Below are 18,975 nucleotides of genomic sequence, written 5' to 3' on the forward strand. Positions count from 1 at the left end.
TCACAAAGTTGAGCTAAACACAGATTTCTCAGGACTGCATAATATCAGATTTGCTCCCTTAGGTTTGAAGTGTTTACACAGTAAAGAAAGCTCACACATCCACAGCAATGTGTTTTACCATGTGCCACCAGGAATTGCTACAGTTATGACAGGAACCTCACAAACAAACTCTGGAATTTCACAGGTATCTTTTCCATTTTATCTCCTTTAGAAATAACTAATTTTACCCCCAGAAAAAAAATGGGAGAGGTTGTTTTGGTTTTGGGTTTTTTTATTTATTTATGTCATCAACTGATGATATCAGTATCAGTAAGGATAAGCACTGGCATAATAAGTGCACCTCAGATAAAGCACTCCTAATTTGCATGATAAAATGTCTCTCTCTCATTCTACTTCTTTGCACTAGTGGTATAATATTAGAGAGCTGAGAGTTTAAGATGTTCCACTTCTGGACCTTCAGCTTTTCTTTCCACTAAAACTGTTCTGAAAGCAAGTTATGAATGCAGCACCTGAGAGGGGTAATCCAGAAGCCTAAAGTGTTCAGTAGTTCAAGTCCTCTTCTTTAATGCTGTTTTTTCATTATAAAAAAAGAAAAGGATTCTGAATCTGGAATAAAGTCATAGAATCATAGAATGATTTGGGTTGGAAGGGACCTTAAAGATCATCTAGTTCCAACCTTCCTGCCTATGTGCAGGGACACCTTAGGGGTTCTGAGACCCGGATGCTCAGAACTCCCTCTCAGTTCCCCAGCCTGGCCTTGAACGCTCTCAGGGTTGGGGCATCTGGAACTTCTCTGGGCAACCTGTTCCAGTGCCTCAGCACCCTTACAGTAAAGAATTTCTTCCTATTATCTAATCTAAACCTACCCTCTTTCAGTTTAAACCCATTCCTCCTTGTGCTGATGATTCAGATCATTTAAGGACCAGCACAAGAACTAGGTCCAGCTTTCAGCATCCTAGGAGGACACCACACTACTACCTCTATACCCTTCAGAAGATTCCCCTTTAATTCCCAGCCATCAACTACATCCAAAATGCCCAACTGTAATTCCTTTCCAGTCTAGGACTCAAGGACTGCCTGTACATCTTGTCTTACAGTTTTATTACTGCAGAAATTCTTAGAGCTGGTTATGATTTACAAGTGAGAAAGAGAATAATAACATCCTTCATTTGTTGGATTAATGCAGCCATCACTTTTTATATGAACAGTTTATACACATATACAAGTAAATGTAAAATATGATTACATGCAGATCTATTTAATCACACACAAGCAGACCACCAGCTAAGCACATTAAGTGACTATGCATGGGGATACCTACTTTTCATGCACAGTCTCTTACACATATGATGCATAATTGCAAATGTGCATCCTTTTCTTGGAAGTCTGGATGTAGTCTTATATGTTTTTACACTAGGCATCTGTTTAGCCAGATCTTCAAAACTGAAAGCATATGTAAACTGGAATGCACTTTTACGTGTATATTTTGTTGTAATGTATATGATACAGCACTATACTTATGTACTCAAACACATTCCATTATTGATGGAGAGAGGCTATTTACAGGAGCATGTAGTTACAGGACAAAGGAAAATGGCTTAAATCTGAGAGAGAGTAGATTTAGTTTAGATAGTAGGAAGAAATGTTTCACCATGGGGTGGCAAGGCACAGGAACAGGTTACTCAGAGAAGTTGCGGATACCTCATCCCTGGAAGTGTTCAAGGCCAGGCTGGATGGAGCTCTGAGGAACCTGATCTAGTGGAAGGCATCCCTGCCCATGGGATGCCTCTAAGTAGAAGACCTCTAAGATCCCTTCCAACACTGGCCATTCTGTGATTCCCATGCATATACAAACACATACAGGCTCACACACATACATATACACCTTACCCACAGCTGAAATACTGTATAGACATAAGAACGGATATGCATGGACCTCAGAGAGCTTAATATTGGAATGCTAGTGCATTTTCTCACAGGCCACTTTAGTACAGAACAGCAAGTCATTGACTTATGAGCAGTCACAGCCAGCCAAGTCCAGATTTCTGGAAACAAAAGGAATGATGGAGTTACAGGGCTTGGATCATTTCCTTTTTCCACTTCTCCTTCTTGCAGGGACTGATCATGGGTACTCAGGCTCAAGTATTGTGCTCTGTTTGAATTCAACTTGCAGTATCTTTCAATCTCTTCTGTACTGTTCTCTTGTACCATCTTGTGCCATCCATGTACAGTTTGCCTCCTGTTCTCTGGGTTACAAAGGCAATGAACTGCATGAGCATCATGAGGCAGCACCTCTGAGCTTGTCCTTCCCACCCTGAACAGCCCTGTGCTGCACAGCCCCTGTCCAGCCACCCCAGTCCTGATGCATCTCACCAGCTGACCAGCTGACAACTGAATCTCATTTCATGTTGGTTGCCAGATATCTTTGCTTAATGGCTTTCTCAAAACTCTGTTTCTGCCACTAAAACAGCACATGTGCCCTTCCACACCAGTTTTTTGAGCAGAGGAAAATTCTTTTTCCTCTCCACAATAGGATCAGGTTATGGCCCCTCATGGCTCAACAAAATCTGCTTTATAATTCTGTCTTGACCTTTGATAGGAGGATAGAACTGGCCACGTTGTCCACCTTGCTGTACGTATTTCAGTTTCAGAGTAGTTTTCTGCTTACTTCTGCAGATAATTGTTTAGTTTGGGGTTTTTTTCTCTGTGAATATGCAACTTGAAGCATTCATTGGCTTGGAAAACTTGAGTCAGTGTTTATTGCTGAGAAAACAGCATTTTTCTAGCTGATATGAAATGTGGAAGGAACTAATGAATGGTTTGTAGGAAAACTCATTAAGAGCTTGTGCTTACCTTGGTTTTTGGATGTAAGAGAGTTCACAGACTACTTTTTGGTTCACTGCTTCCCCCCACCATCTTGCACTATGTTCTTTGTAGACTGAAAAGTACAATAAAATCCCCTTTTCTCTCTGCTTTCATCACATGGCAAGAGGAGAACCTTGTTTCCCGTACTGCTTTCTCTATCCTTCCTTTCTCCCCCAGTATTGTAGATATATAGGAGTGCTTACTACTCTCTCCTGACTTTCTCCAAACCTCTAGGCAATGCACAGAACTGCTCAGATCCCTATTTTCTACCTACAAAGCATAATATACCCTTAAATAATGCTTCCTTCCCCAGTGGCACTTGGTTTCTGTGTCAGGGAAGGTAAGCTTTGACACTTAGCTCATCTGCAGCATCAGGATACACTATGTGCTCCATGACTTATGTGAGTTAACTTCCATATACTTCTGTGCCCATGATTGACTAAGTGGATGGTATTTCTGAAGGGTTGTGAAGGGATATAGAAAGATTACTTTCTTTACCACTCTTCTAGTGAAATTTCATGTGTTTGAACAGTGTATAATTGGCCACCATGGGTTATTGACTTTTTTCGTGTCATTGCTGTGCATGGGCATGACATTGGCTGCAGCTGTGGAGCAGGGGACTTCCCTGGCAGGAAAAGTCCAGAGAGACAGTCCCAGCAGTGCCGAGACTCCAGTCTGGACACCCTGGGACCATCCATGCCTGCTATTAATGTCAACTTCATTTACCAAGGCAGTCTCATCACATAGAACAAGACCTGCTCTGATGGGTGCTGAGGAAAGCCCAGACAGCTCAGCAGCTCAGGACTGTGTCATGCAGTGCGATTCAGCAGTGTTAATCACAGCAATTCAACCCTGCTTTTTTGTTCTAGTTTTAGTATGTTGTGCTTTAAATAAATAAAAGTTTCATTTTCCTCCCTTGCTCATAATATTTCCTCATTTTCATCTGTGGGAGTGGAAACTGATTGTTTCAAGGCCTTCTTGCTAACCCTCTGCTGGGACATGCTGACTCAGCTTTGGAAATTGCACAAATAGGGAAAATGTGGTAGTGTTGCATCTGTCGTGCTTCTGAGTGATAACCATCCCTTGTCACATTTGAAACATGACTTGGTTGCCTTTTTATATCTGATGCATTTAGATATAGTACAAGTATTTCTGCAGTGTATATTTTGTGAGCTGAGCCTGAACTTAAATGGAAATGGTATTTTTGTCTGTGTTAAATACAGATTTCTCAAAATAAAGCTGTCAAGGCAGTGTTTTACGATGGATTTTGGGTTCCTTAAGCAGTGTCTATGTAGATTTTTTTTTTCCTTAGGTTTTGTAGTAAAAAGTATTCAGACTCTGTGAAAATTGATGCATCCTCAAGGACTAGTAGGTTTCTATTTCTGGCATGTGCATCAAGATGAATAACTGTTCTCTAGCAGTTTGTATGGACTCAGGCTAAGTAGACCTCAACCTTTATCCCAACAGGAATTCCCAGACTAGAAAATTCTGACTTCATTTATGGTTTATAGGAAGTAACACAAAACATGACAAAAGAAAGCCTTCCGTTTTCTTCACAGGCAATCACATGGGACCTGTGCACTGCTTGAATTCTCCTTTGGGTCAGTAGGTCAAATATTAAAAAGCCTTTTACTGTCCCAAAAAGTCCTCTTAAAGCTTTTAATGCTGTCCCAGTGCTGATAATTTACTGCTGTTAATAGCTATGGTCTTTTTCCAGTCCAAATGTAGACAGTTAAATGTTATGTTCTTGAATTTTAAATGAAGAAATCTGAGTTTCCTTAGATTCCTTAGACTTAGCCTCAAATCTAGAGAAGTTTCTCAAGAGAAACACGAGTTCCTACCAATCTACAGGTGGATGCAACATTGATAATAATTTAACCCTGTGTGCAAATCTGTTTTGTCTTTATATTTCTGGCAGCTTTGAAATTAAATATTAAAGGAAAACAATAAATGCATGATAATTATCAGAAGAAATATATTCATTGGGCTATTTGCATCTTCATTAAACTGAATGAAGTTCTGAAAATATTTGGCAGCACAGATCCTGATGCTGCCAACTAAACCAAAGAGAATTTTTCTGTAGCATTCAGTTAGAGAAGGATCAGGCCATGACAGAGCAAATACTCTGTCCTTGGAAAGAACAGCTGCTGAAAATAGTGGACAGAAAGTCCTAAAGCCACTGTGGCCAAGTACAGGTTATGTGTGCATGACCACATTTGTAACTTGTGGCTCTGCTGCTCCATTATGCCATCCTATAGCCTCTGGATGATCAGACAGCAAAGCCCCCACCTTTGCCATGCTGCTGCTGTTTCAGAAGCCCCTTTGCCGAGGAAGGAGCATCCAACCTCTGCTCTAAGACCTTCTGCAGTCTCCACAAGTTACAGAGGAGGGGCTAATGTACAGGTTGATCTAAACGCTTTTCAGCTACATTTTGAGGAACGCAGTTTTGTCCTCTGCAATGACACTGCACTCTGATCTCTGCACTGAGCAAGTGGTACTGTATCCTGAGACAGACTGGAGAGAAAACAAATTGTTTCCACTGCCATTTGCAATCCTTTTTGTCTAATGTTACTGTCACGAGAGCATAGACATTCTGCTTTAAGCTTTGAGGTAAAGTGGAACAGCTCCAGAGCTCACCATTCTTGAGAGTTGCCATCTTGACAAATGTAGACTAAAAAAGTAAGATATAGAAATTCTCTAATAATTTGAACCATTTACTCTAGAATCTGCATTGCTGTGTGCACAAATCCAGCTTCTGAGTATTGGTTATCATAACTCTTGATATTTCAGCTTATGTAAAGTAGAACTGTAGAATTCTTGTGAGTTATATTGCCTCAACGTAACAAGAGCTTAGTCTGGAAATGCTTGGTGTTTATGTCAGGTGTTTGGAAGTATGATTTTAATTAGAGCAAAAATAATTGTGAATTTCTTTTTCATATATTATTGCAATCAGATTTTTTTTTTCACTGAGCATTTTACATACATAAAAAAAGCATTTCAATTAATTAATGTCACTGGCACTGCAGATACTTTTTTAAGAACTGAAGTAAGCAGTGCTACTAAATACTTAGTATTTGCTGTATCATTTTTTTCAAAATTACAAATAATAATCACAAGAAAATTAAAATGGGATGTTTCAGTGCATATTTCTAAGTTCTTTTTTTTAAGAGCACTTTAAATTAAGCTGTTAATGTTATTGATTTAGTTCATATGGAAATTTAGGTCGAATTAGTTTTCTTTCCACTCTTATTGATAGCAGAAAGTTTGTACTGTGGCCTGATTTCATGCTGTGTCCTCTGCAAAGCAAGTAATCTCTTCCATGACTTCTTTGCTCTCTGTTGCACATCAAAAATGCACCCTTTCTGTTGGACAGGATCATGTAAAACACAGTTCTGGGAGAAAGCGAACAGCAGAGTTAAATTGCAAGATTCATTGACTCTCTGTGGGGAAAAAGGACTTGACTCTTGTCTAAATATCAGTAAGAGAATCCTGCAAAATATACATCGATCAGCATGTCATTAGCTCAGTATAGCATAAAGGAAACAAACATACTTGAGGCAATTTTGTCCAGTGGGCAATAGAAAACTGTCAGAAATTCACCAGCACACCATTGATGAAAAATCAAAATAAAAAGATAAGGTATTCAACTTAGGTTGCAGCTCATCTGGCAAAAAAATCTTTTGCTTCCAGAGGTTACAACTGAGTTTCTGATTTCAGGCTCATAAGTAGGTATTAGTGTAGCATTTTCAGAAATTGCTACAGACATTTATCAGATCATCTGAGGTAATTAATGGATTCTTACTTAACAGCAATAAAAATAGCAAACCAGTCACTAAAACAGTGTGAAATAGAATATGGAGACAACTGAACATACTCAAAGTTAGAATGACACAATGATTTTTTTCTGAGTTGGTCTGCCTTTTTGGCTGCACTGTGCTCTGCAAGTTGGAAGTTGGAAATTTGTTCTAGGAAGACTAAGTAAGGAGTTTTAAAAATCTCACCTTGTAATAGCAAAAGTATGAATAAAAGGTTTTTACATCAGTCTTTGATAGTTCTGATTACAACTCTATTCTGTGGAAGTGAAGGGAGGTACCGTGTATCTTATAGGATCTGAAGGCAGCAACCATAGTGACTCAAGCCCATATTTCCCACGGAAGACAAAGGGCAAATCAAATCACCATTGGCAGGTGAATTGCATGATGGAAGGTTCTGCAGCAGCTCTGTGCTGGACTGACCAATAACAATTCAGTTCCGGCAATATTTAGCTTTAGCAAATGCTGTGCTGCCCGTGAACAAACTTAATTAAAAGAAAGCTGAGTCCAGCTTACACAGCAGACACAGCACTCTGATAGTTTGCACAGAGAGAAGAAATCCTGGGCATATATAAACTGTGAACTCTTTTAAAGTTCATGGTTTTAATTAAAACAGTACTTATAAATAATATTCCGCTGTGGAGCTGATACAGGCATTTGTGACAAATAATTTCCTGCAATACTTTTTGGTTTTGCTTTTCATGGGTTTGGGGTTTAGGAATTTGCTTGTTTGCAATTTTTGGACAAAATTTGGTAGAGCAATTTTCAGCCTATGCCTTGCTTGAGGAGTAACTGCAAAGAGTGTTTCAGTGATGGTACAGAATTGCTGGGTGCCAAGTCAGATCTCTTCTAATTAGATGACTCCAGGAAAAGGATTTCAAATGGCACGAGTTCTTTTCTTGGGTCATTATAAAGTTCAGTAATGCTTGAATTTACTTATGTGAATAACAAGAAAATACTTTTGAGAAGCATTGGGAAAATGCTTTTCTTCAGAATAGCACTTATGAGTGTTTTCTGTGTTCATTGCAGAACACTGTGTCTTTTCAGAAAGTGATCTTGGTAACAGACTTTTGACATGACTTAATGACAATCAAGCTTATACAGAAAATGGATGCTGCAGGTTTAGTTTTAGCTGTATTTATAATGTTTGATTGATTTGGCTTAATTATTGCTATATAGTGGTTGCATAGTTATACTGGGGCCAAAATTTCTATGACTCTTCGGAAACACCTCACTTAATAAATTTTGAACCATCATAGTGTGGACATCAGGTAGGGCTCGGCACAGAAGAAAGATAATTTATGAAACGTAGTCAAGAGTAAGTCTAAAAAAGCACAGCGATCACTGCAAAGTCGATCTGTCAGTGTGTGAGATTTAACATCTCAGGATGTTAAATCTTTGTGTAGTGGAGCCTTTGGAAGACCATCAAACAACACAGAGATTCTTTTGAAAGTACCTAAGACAAAATAAGCTGCTTTGAATAACTAAGTGTCCTCTGTTCTTCAGTATTTTCCCTGTGAAACCATCCGTGTTTAGACAGTCTTGGTTGAGGAGATAGCTCATGCTTCCAACAATGCCTAATGCAAAAAATTTAAAGTGGAAAAGGGATAAAGCCAGGCTCAGTAGAGATCAGCATGGAGGCATCGTGCCAGTGTGTGAGGGACAGTGTGCTAGTGAGATCTGCTGTCTCAGTGGAGATAGGGGATGGACATCCGTGCAGGAGCAAGAACACAGAGATTATTGATGTGTTGGAAACCTCAGAAGCACCTGGGAATGGTCATGTAATAATTAGGGCTTCTTCCCTAAAAAGCATGGGTGGATTGACAACCATGTTGTCATGACTACTGCCATGAAAGAAAATAAAAATTGCCTCTATAAATACATCAGCAATAAAAGGAGAGCTAAGGAAAATTTCCATACATTATTGGATGTAGAGGGAAATGGTGATGAAGAATGAGGAAAAGACTGATGTACTTACTGCCTTCCTTGTCTCAGTCCTTAATAATAAGACCAGCAGTTGTTCAGGTGAGCTGAAAGATGGGAATGGGATCAGAATGAAGCCCATATATTCCCAGGGGAAATGGTTAGTGTTCTGTTCCACAGGTTCACGAGGCCAGATGGGATCCACCCAAGGATACTGAGGGAGCTGACATAGTGCTTATGGAGCCACTTTCAATCATTTCCCAGCAGAAAGGTTTTGGTTGACTGGAAGTTAGCAAATGTGACACCCATCTATAGGGACAGGAATATCTGGGGAACAAGTCTGTCAGCCTGACCTTGGTGCCAGGGAAGTTTATGGAGCAGGCCATCTTGAGCACAATCATGCAGCACAGACAGGACAACCAGGGCATCAGGCCCAGTCAGGATGGGTTTATGAGGGGCAGGTCCTGCTTACCAACCTGGTCTCCTTCTATGACAAAGTGACAAACTTAGTGGATGCGGAAAAGACTGTGGGTGCTGTTTACCTAGACTTTACTGAAGCCTTTGACACTGTTTCCCACAGCATTCTCTGGGAGAAACTGGCTGCTCATGGTTTGGATGCATGTGTTTTCACTCGATAAAAACTGTCTGGATGGCCAGGACCAGGGCAAGGTGGTGGATGGAGTTGCATCCACTTGGCAGCTGGTCACAAGTGATGTTCCTCAGGGATCAGTGTTGGGGCCAGTCCTGTTTAATTTCTTTATAAATTATCTGGATGAGAGGATCGAGTGCACCCTCAGTCAGTTTGCAGATGAGACACTAAGTTGGGCAGGAATGCTGATCTGCTGGAGGGTAGGGAGGCTCTAGAGAGGGATCTGAACAGGCTAGAATGATGGGAAAAGACCAGTTGTGTGAGGTTCTACAAGGTGAAGTTCCTGGTCCTGAACTTGGGTCACAACAACCCCACTGAGCACTGCAGGCTTGGTGAGGAGTGGCTGGAAAGCTGAATGGTGGAAAAGGACCTGGGGGTGTTGCTTGACATCCAGCTAAACATGAGCCAGTGTGTGTCCAGGTGGCCAAGAAATCCAATGGCATCCTGGCCTGTATCAGCAACAGTGTGACCAGCAGGACCAGGGCAGTGATTGTTCCCCTGCACTCGGCACTGGTGAGGCCGCACCTCAAATCCTGTATTCAGTTTTGGGCTCCTCTCTGAAAGAAAGACACTTGAGGGGCTGTAGTGTGTTCAGAGAAGGGCCATGAAGCTGGTGAAGGTTCTGGAACACAAGCCCTGTGAGGATCAAATGAAGGAGCAGGGATTATTCAGCCTGGAGAAAGGGAGGCTCAGCTGAGACCTTGTCATTCCCCACAACTGCCTGCAAGGAGGTTGTAGCCAGGTCAGTCTCCCAGGAAACAAGAGATAGGACTAGAGAAAATTTCCTTAAGTTGCACCAGGGGAGGTTCAGATTGAATATTAGGAAAAAAAAAATTCACCATAAGGATTGTCAAACATTTGAACAGGTGCCCAGGGAAGTGGTGGAGTTGCCATCTCTGGAGGAATTTAAAAGACAAGTACGTCTGTCAGGCGTCTGTCAGGGACATGGTTTAATAACAAACTTGGCAATGCTGGGTTAAAGGATGGACGCAGTGTTCATAAAGGTCTTTTCCAACTTAAAAAATTCCAAGATTCTGTAAAAGAGCTTCAGCAATGCTCTTGACAAGGAGGCCTGCATTACTTTTAGCAGTTTCCTTCAACTGTGTCTGTTATATTATTCATACATTGTGCACTAATAAAATCCATATGAAATTTAGGCTTTCTGTACAGCATTGTAAGCCTTTTGGTGTGGTCCTCAACAAGAGAGTGAAACTAGCCAGGGATCAATAGTTAACTGGCCATTGATTTAGCTTTCTAATTTGTTAAAAATATGCCCACACAAAGGAAAGCAAATAAGCAAGGAAAAAGTCAAAGGGAACCCTAGCAGCTGCACTTCGTTCATTTTGTTTACTTCATGTTACTACAATGATGGCTCAAAATATGTCATTGGCAAATCTGGAAGGCTGCATCGTCTGGACCATTGCTATAGCAAAGGTTTCATTAGAGTATTTTAGTTTGTTCCTTCTTTTTATACAACAAATATGTAATGTAAAAAATCTTTGAAAGCAGGACTAGTGTCACTGAATTCCTATCAGTGTATCTTCATTGATTGGGAAGGCACCACATGCAGGTACACAGGAAAGATCCCCATCCCCAACCTACCTACAACTACCCTTCCTTCCCATCCTCGCTGAGAAGGAGGGAAAGGATTTCCTGCTGTCACTTCTCTGATACCAGGAGGTGGTGGAGTTTGGGGTGACTTTCTTTTAACTTTCACATTACTAGCCCATATCCTATCTAACAGTGATTAAGTTAGGAGCATCCTGCCATGCCTGAATAGGTCAGTGAAGAAAGAACATCTCTAAGTGTTCCTTGAAAACATTAGGTCTTAGAGCTGAAGTTAAACACCAGGATTATAAATTCAGTACTTTACTCTGTCTGAAACCAGTCATCTTTTGCACATGTGAAAAAATACGCTATATTAATATGAAAAAGCAGCAGGACTAAATGGAGTAACAATAGAAAACTGGGAGGAAGGTATTTTCATTCCAAATTTTGAATCCAACCAAATTTCGAATTGTGAATCCAACCAAATGTGCATAAGATCAGTTTTTAAATGAATGTCTGTTTCAGATGTCCTGAAAAGTTCTCATGATCTGCAGTACTAAAAATGTGAATATTAAAAAATAAAGCAAGAAGAATTATTGAATGTGAACCTTCTAAGGGTAAATATTACATGCTTCCTCTAAATTTCATTTAAGCCTAGTGGCTATAAAGACTTCAGTTTAGAAATAATTTAATAAACTGAAGATGAGACTGATGCTGCCATACAACTGCAGTTTTCAAAACAGTGAGCAAACACTGGCAAACTTGTGAAATACCACATAAATGTTTACATATAAATTATCTGGTTTCTTATATATGGATCCACATAAATGGCTTTTTCTATGAAAAACATGACTATTTTTATCTTAAGGGGTTACAGAAGTTCAACCTAGATCTTTGAAGGAGACGAGGAGTTCAATGCATAGGCTGAAGATCTCGACAGTAACCATAAGGCAGAGATGAACTAATTTGAGGAAAAAACTGCTTAAAGGGTGTTTTGATCCTGCATCTAGAAAGACAGAACTGTGTTTCAAAAGGTGAGGTGTAATATTGACCTATGTCAAAATGAATACAACGAAGATTCAATTTATTAAAGACAAGGAAATAAATAAATATTGATATATTGATAATACTATTGATAAATAGTATAAATATTGATTATCTCTTTTAAAGGAGGAGTTCAGAATCTCGTATTGATCCACATGCAAAGTTAAATTCCCAGAATAAATTTGGAAGATGGAAAAAGAAATCATTTGAACTCATAATCAGTGCTTGGTTTCCTAGAGCAAGCTGCTCTTAGGAGAAATAAATTAGGTTCAATAAAAGGAATCAGTACATAAGGTTTCCAGATAAACCAAACATCCTCAGTTTCCAGTCTTACTGAGATCACAGATTAGAAGAGTTTTGAGTTCCTTTTGGGAAAAAAATAACATCGCCAAAAGCTGTCTGCCCCTCCCTACACGTGTCTTTAAGGAATGCATTACTAAATGTACTGCATAAGGAGCTTTAGTCTCAGCTCGCACAAGAAGGAATTATTCTTTCAGCTTTTCATGCGTTGCTTCCAAAGATTATCTCAAGATGGGAGGGAAAATCCCATCTGAACATTGTCCTTCCTTTCAAAAGTGTCTGGGAGGGCCCAGCAAAGCAAACAGCAAACTTGGAGTTGTAGCACACGCCCCACTAGGGTTGGGTTTGGTTTTGGTTTTTTTTTGTTTTGTTTTGTTTGAAGTGCTGTTGGTGTGGTGTACTTCAAATCCTCTGCATTGTAAACTTCTTTCACTTCCTTGGCACAGGCCTTGGGAGCTGAGTGACTGGCCCAGTACTTGCTTAAAGGCAGTAACAAAATTTCTGGCTGTTTCCCCAGTACAACTGCTCCTGACTGCTGAACTCCAGAGCCTTGCAGCAGGACGCCTGCTCTGCTGACCACTTGGAGTTGGTCTAACTAATCAAAAACATGGGCTTGACCTACTGCTGGTTTGCAGTATTCACAATTTTAAACTTTCCAATTTTAAGATTGGATTTTTTTTTTCAAGTTGGAATTAAAAAAAAAAAAAAAAATCTTCACAATTTTAAGCCTTTCTAGATGTGGTTTTGACCACTTTGAGAGTGTCTATCATACACATCCCCAGCCAGAATGGTCCAGCTGCAACATATGCATGCAGCTACAGCCCCTGCAGTGCAAGGGCCAGAGGAGCTGAGGTATTATGCTCATACAATGATGGTGAAACAGGCTGCAGTGGGAGCAAAGGGAGTTGCAGAAAGCCATGCACTTCTCTGGAGAGGAGGTTAAATTGACTTAATTTCTTTTTTCTTGTTGTTGTTGGCTCATTCTCTGGCACTCAGTGTACCCACACAGACTGGCACACACCAGGGTCCCCGAATGAGCTTAGCCTAAGGTGTGAGGCTGTGCCAGGACTTCCTAGGGTTGAGACTGACTGGATAAGTTTATCCCTGCTTCTTTGGGGCTGCAGTGCAAGGGCAAACTGTATGTGGAAAATCCTTGGGCTGTCAAATGGGAGATCTTGGCTAAAATGAACATCTGCAAGGATAGTCAGGAGCAGGCTTTTGATTGTGCCTTGAGACTGCACTTGCAAGTTTGCATGTCTTGAGCATGGTTTATTTGCAGCTGGCACACACAGCGGTTGCACGGTTGCTGCACCACTCTCTTCATGAAGCAGCAACTTGGCCTGGTGTTGTACCCATTATTTATCCGTGTTTGGCACAGGGCCTGGGAAAGGCAGAGGAACCGTGCTGCTCCACTGCTCCCAGCAGCGCCCCGCTCCTGTGAGCCTCCAGGACAGCAGTCAGCTGCAGTGGCTGGCCCTGATCCCCCAGGGAGGCCCTTCTCACTCATGGGGAGTTAGATCCAAGAAACAGGTGTGCTTTGGGAAGACTGCATCAACAGGTGTCTCACTCCCCCATGGTGCAGGGCCAGCATGGTGTCTCTTGTGTGGTCCAGAGGGGTAAATTTCTTCACTGCAAGGGTGGTCAAGGATTGGAACAGGCTGCCCAGGGAGGTGGTAGAATCACTGTCCCTGGAAGTTTTTAAGAAACATGTAGATGTGGTGTTTAGAGACGTGGTTTAGTGGTATACCTGGCAGTGTTGGGTTACTGGTTGGACTTGATCATAGAGATCTCTTCTAACCTTAGTGATTCTAGGATTCTATGAACTCGCTAGCAAAGCCCAGGCTCTGCTTGGCTGGTGGCCCCGCAGCGCTGGCTCCAAGTCTCCAGCTGCGGAGCATCCACGTCATGGTGCTGTTGCAGTTGTTTGTGGTGAGTGTGTGGTTTTCTGCCACCCACCCTTTTGGTTCCTGCCCCAACTACTGGGGTCACAGGACAAAGATGCAGTTCTGAAGTGACCTTCAGTATCAAACAAAACACTTTCTGCTCTCCCACTGATGACTGGTCAGTCAGTGCATTTTGGGACTGGAGACAATAATAAATGAGATTTTAGTGGCCCAAGATGGGAAGTAGCATTTTTTTAATGTCAAGTGAAAAGTCTTAGAGAGAATTAAATGAACCATGGGAAGCCTGATCCAGACACTAACATCACCATCAGTCCTGCAACCCTGGGAGCTGTTCCTTCACTGAAGGCAAAAACTGAGCTGTCAACTGTTAGGATTATGAAAGGCAAGTGCTGTTAGGATTATGAAAGGCAAGTGCTCAGACTTGGGTGCTCAGACTTATGGTTCTGGTTAGACTTATGGACCTGGTTAGGCTTATCTTGTCAACAAATAGGCACATTTTGAACAGCGGGACACTTACCTTTGACAGTGAAAATCTCAGCAGTGGCACTGGGATGAGGAAGAAACAATCTCACACAGGAGCTTGGGGAATCTGGGATGGAAAGGCTTGGGCAAAAATGAGAGGCGTGTGTTAGGACCTCCACACTCAACATCAGAGATCTCTGCACAACTGAAAAAGATCACAAGGAGCCTCAGTGCCAGAGGCTGGGAGTGGGACCACGCCTGAGAAATGGGAACTCATGAGGGTAGGTGGAAGTGGGGTCTGGCTGCACAGTGATACGGCAGCTGGGTTCCACATCACCCCTGTAAAGCCTCCTCAGCTCCTGGCTGCATTACTGTGAAGGCATTCCATCTTGTTTCAGTTGGTTGTGTGACATATGGCTTCTTTGGGGTGATATTTGTCTGTAAAGGAAAGCATTTATTTATTTCTCTAAATGCTATATTTGTATAGTAAGGAAAAAATAATGTGAATCTTTTCATTTCTTAGAAAACACTGTTGTGTTACAGAGGTAGCATGAGTGGCCTCATCTGTCTCTGTCTGTTTGCAGCATTTATTTATCACATTGATAAAAGATAGGATTGGCAAATCCCTGTGAAAGAGTGACTATGGTCTGCTAGTCTTTCATTCATCTCAGAGTGTAGCTAACTTTTCACAGATATTTAAAACAACGACATTTAATCTCTAGCACAGTTAAAAGGCTTATGTGTTCCTGGTTCAGAAGTGAGACACATTGGCAACGGTCCTTATTTATTTAGTTTGTATGACCCAGCTTGAAAACTGAGTAGTCAAAGGAGGAGTTTTCATTTTAATGTGCTGTGGGACTGGGTTGCTTCAGTGAAAACAGAGGCTGTCATGAAGTTACTGATGCATAACTCCACTTTTCCACATTAGTCTGGTCTTTGGCTACAGGGATTTCATCAGCATATTTTTTTTCTAAGTATTAGCAAGAGATGTTAGTCCTTGAGCATTGATTGGTGGATTAATCAAAGCCCTTAACCAATCAATAAGTAGAGGTTTGCATAATAATGGAATTATTTCTGAAGAACTGAGCCAATTGGAATTGCAAAACTTTCTGCTTCGATTTGCTTTTCAATGCCTTTGCTTTACCTGCCTCTATTGCTCACCCTTTCAAAGTACTTCGTAACAATGAAGAGGCTTCCAAATTCCTACACCTCTCATTTTTTTGTGTGGTTTCTGTGTGTGGAGGGTGGATAAGGGGGGAAGTACCAATAAAACTTACATAGTTTGCATACAGAAAAGGTGAAAAATGTAAAGAAAAAATAAAAGAGACAGAGAACTATTTGCATTCTTGTCTTCTTGCTTTTCCCAAAACTAAAAGTGTGATCTGAACCTCATATTCCTTTTCTTTTCTTGTCTTCCTTCCCTCCAAGACTGTTTGCATGATTTTCCTTCCATTGTCGGTGCTGTAGCAGTACTGAACCCTCGCTAGCATCTTTTGGTTACTGGAGCGGGACTAGCTTTTGGATGTGTATAAATGTAAATCGATGTGAGAGGAAGGAAGATGACTGCAAGGAAAGGTAACTGGACAGGGAAATAAGGTTTTTCTATATTTGAGGTTTGTAACTTCAGTTGAATCTGCAGTAAGTTCAGTGTTCATGTGTATGGTGCCCCTCTCCTCTCTTCTGCCCCTCACTTAAAGACATGGTAATAACTGGGTATATTTTTATGGACAGCAGCTTGAATACATGCCTACTTTGATCTTTTATTTCTGTTTTGTAAATCAGTGAAAAATTCATCATGCACAGTAATGTGTTGTTTCGCGGGGTAGTGAGTCTGGAGATGCAAAGCTAGAATGCAGTGGTCATTAGCCAGTACATCCAAAGACAAGCATCCGTAGCCCTGAGATCAGAATCCACATTAAAGAGTACAACAGTATTACATACCTCCTGATTTTGGACCTTCTGGGGTCTTCATTTGCAGGTTTTTTGTCTCATCCAAAAGGGTTAAAATTTCCCTAGAGCATGAGGTAAGAGAAGCTAAAAAAACTTTCTGCAGCTTCTGATTCTGGTATTTATCTACCTTAGATTTGCCTTAGTCATTCTAGTCCCTGCAAAGATGGTGTGTGTGAATCACAGCTTGAAGCAATTTCTCTTTCCAATATTGAGGCCTTGAATGTAAAAGGCAGTGATGGAGCAGATATCTTGGTTCTGTCCTGTCTTCATACATCTTCTTGAAACAGAATGCATGATTGTGTTTGACAAGGCACATCCTCACTGATTTTAATGGAGTGAAATTTGAAACTAGTTTAGTTAAACCAGGGCAGATGGCTGCAGGACTGTGAGTAATTTCATAACCGTGCAAGGTTGCAGTGCTGCTGCAAGGTTATTAATCTGATTTTAGGACAGCTCAGCAAAAAAAGGGTATTACTGTTGTCAACTCAATGTTGAACAGGTACAAATTAATTCTGACTATTAAAATGTGTAATACAAAGAATTAAAAATTCTGTCTCAGAGAAATTTCTCAGAGAAGGTGTTGTCTGGATTGCTGCACAGTATAATGATTGCATCTTATATTTTTGGTTATTTAACATTAGCTGAAATTATGTAGTAATGCCTGATCCCAGTCAGGCTTGTACTGGCAGGTGATCAGATATTATATAAAGCTTGTATCAATAAAAATGGACAGAGCCATGAAAATTTGCAAGGGCATAACTAAATTGATTTAATGCAATCAAGACCTGGTTGTCTGTAGACAAGGGGGTTTTTACTGCTTCAATACACTTATTTTACATATGGCATCTCTGTCTCTTTCATGTTTCTATGCTGGAGTTCAGCAAGCAAGAATAGGAGTTGGAGCAGTTACCAAAATGGAAAGTTTATCCTAAAGAGCTGAAATAGAACAAGAAAGCTGCTTTCAAATCTGTTTTTTCAATTATTTATGCTACAGGCTTTGTTTTATAAAATGTTTTCATTTAGTCTCAGAATAAACATGTGAGCTACCTTGCCCAGGACCATAGGTTGCACTGCAGAACTCCCCCCTCCTGCCCCTAGATCTTGTTGCATATTATTAAGGAAGATATTTTTGATGGGGAAAGAATAGGAGAAGATACTATGAAAAGTATTCCATGTTTTCAACCAACCTTTTTCATGATGAACAGGCTGAAGGGGAAGTGTTCAGGCTGGAAAGCACATCTGCTTAAAATATATGTTGAATTTTTGTTCTTTATTTATGTTAACATTAGCACATTTGGAGAAATCACATTTTCTTCGCAATCTCTTTGCTAAATTAGGACACAAATCCAAGAACACTTGTTCATGAGAGTAATTTTCTATAAATGAGTAGTGTCACTGAGTTCAATAAGAGCAATCATGCACAGAATTAAGCACATGCATGAGAGTTTGCAGAAATTTGGCAAATATGTTGCCATCATGAAAAGATTACCCAGCTTTTCTCCTAATGCAGCTATGAATTCTTGGCTTGGTCCTATTTTGAGCAGCCCTTCTTGTACAACCATAAGATATTCTACTGTGTTAAGCTTAACTAAGGATATTTCTCTTATTTTGTTGCAGCAACAAGAGCAAGATCCCACAAATCTATACATCTCAAATTTACCTGTGTCCATGGATGAGCAGGAACTGGAGAATATGCTGAAACCCTTTGGACATGTCATTTCCACCAGAATATTAAGAGATGCAAATGGAGTCAGCAGAGGAGTCGGCTTTGCCAGGTGAAACCTTTGCTCTTACTTTTCATGCACATATTTTCACCTTTGGTCCTTTACAGTTGCTGTCTGTTCTGTAGCTCTGAAGTCTCACAGCTATGGAAGATGCAGAGTGGCACCTTTATCAGGTTGTATCCATTCTTTCCACCAGGAAATGCCAGTGTGGAAGGAAGTTCATTTCATTTCTCTAAAAGCCAGTTCATTCTGTGTAAGTATATTTAAATAAAAATGGCTGGGAATAGTGAGCTATCCATTCAGGATTAAGCTCAGGTAATAATAAATGTCCTACAGCAAAAAGCACACACTTAGTAAAGAAACCAAGGCCTATGCTTAGGAGATCCTGGGCATGAACTTATTTCAGTCTTTCAGTCTTCAGGACCTGAAGGGGTCCTGTAAGAAATCTGGAGAAAGACTAGATAGTCTTTCTTTGTCAAATATTTGACAGAGATTTTGCAACAGGAGAAAGTAAACTTAGCAGCTGGAAGAGGAAAGGGTAGGAACTGTGACTGAAGAAATGTGTCTTCCTTGAAAGCTGCAGCTTCCTTGAACTGCAGCTATAAAAAGAGCTTAAGAAGAAATATTTGCATAGAACAAGCCCTGATGGAGTAGTCAGACATTTTTGACAGAATGGGAAACATATTATTACCATGTATTTTATTGTTAGTACAGATAGACAGGATTCCATGTTTACTCTCAGGGAATATTTACATAGATTCTCTTCAGCTTGAAACATTTTCAAATCAAATAGT

At 40.5% G+C, this 18,975-nt stretch overlaps 1 protein-coding gene across 6 annotated transcripts in view; it reads left to right on the forward strand.

The window, feature by feature from the left end:
* RBMS3 (RNA binding motif single stranded interacting protein 3) overlaps positions 1 to 18,975 on the forward strand; it is a 443,451-nt gene that overhangs the window by 270,756 nt on the left and 153,720 nt on the right. For all 6 annotated transcript variants that reach the window (XM_041466274.1, XM_041466279.1, XM_041466273.1 and 3 more), the window contains exon 5: positions 18,075 to 18,232. In XM_041466274.1, the coding sequence (XP_041322208.1) occupies positions 18,075 to 18,232 (158 nt within the window). The remainder of the gene's footprint in view (positions 1 to 18,074; positions 18,233 to 18,975) is intronic.

Source organism: Pyrgilauda ruficollis, unplaced genomic scaffold (genome assembly GCF_017590135.1).
Source record: "Pyrgilauda ruficollis isolate IOZ18807 unplaced genomic scaffold, ASM1759013v1 scaffold2, whole genome shotgun sequence".
Lineage (NCBI taxonomy): Eukaryota > Metazoa > Chordata > Aves > Passeriformes > Passeridae > Pyrgilauda > Pyrgilauda ruficollis.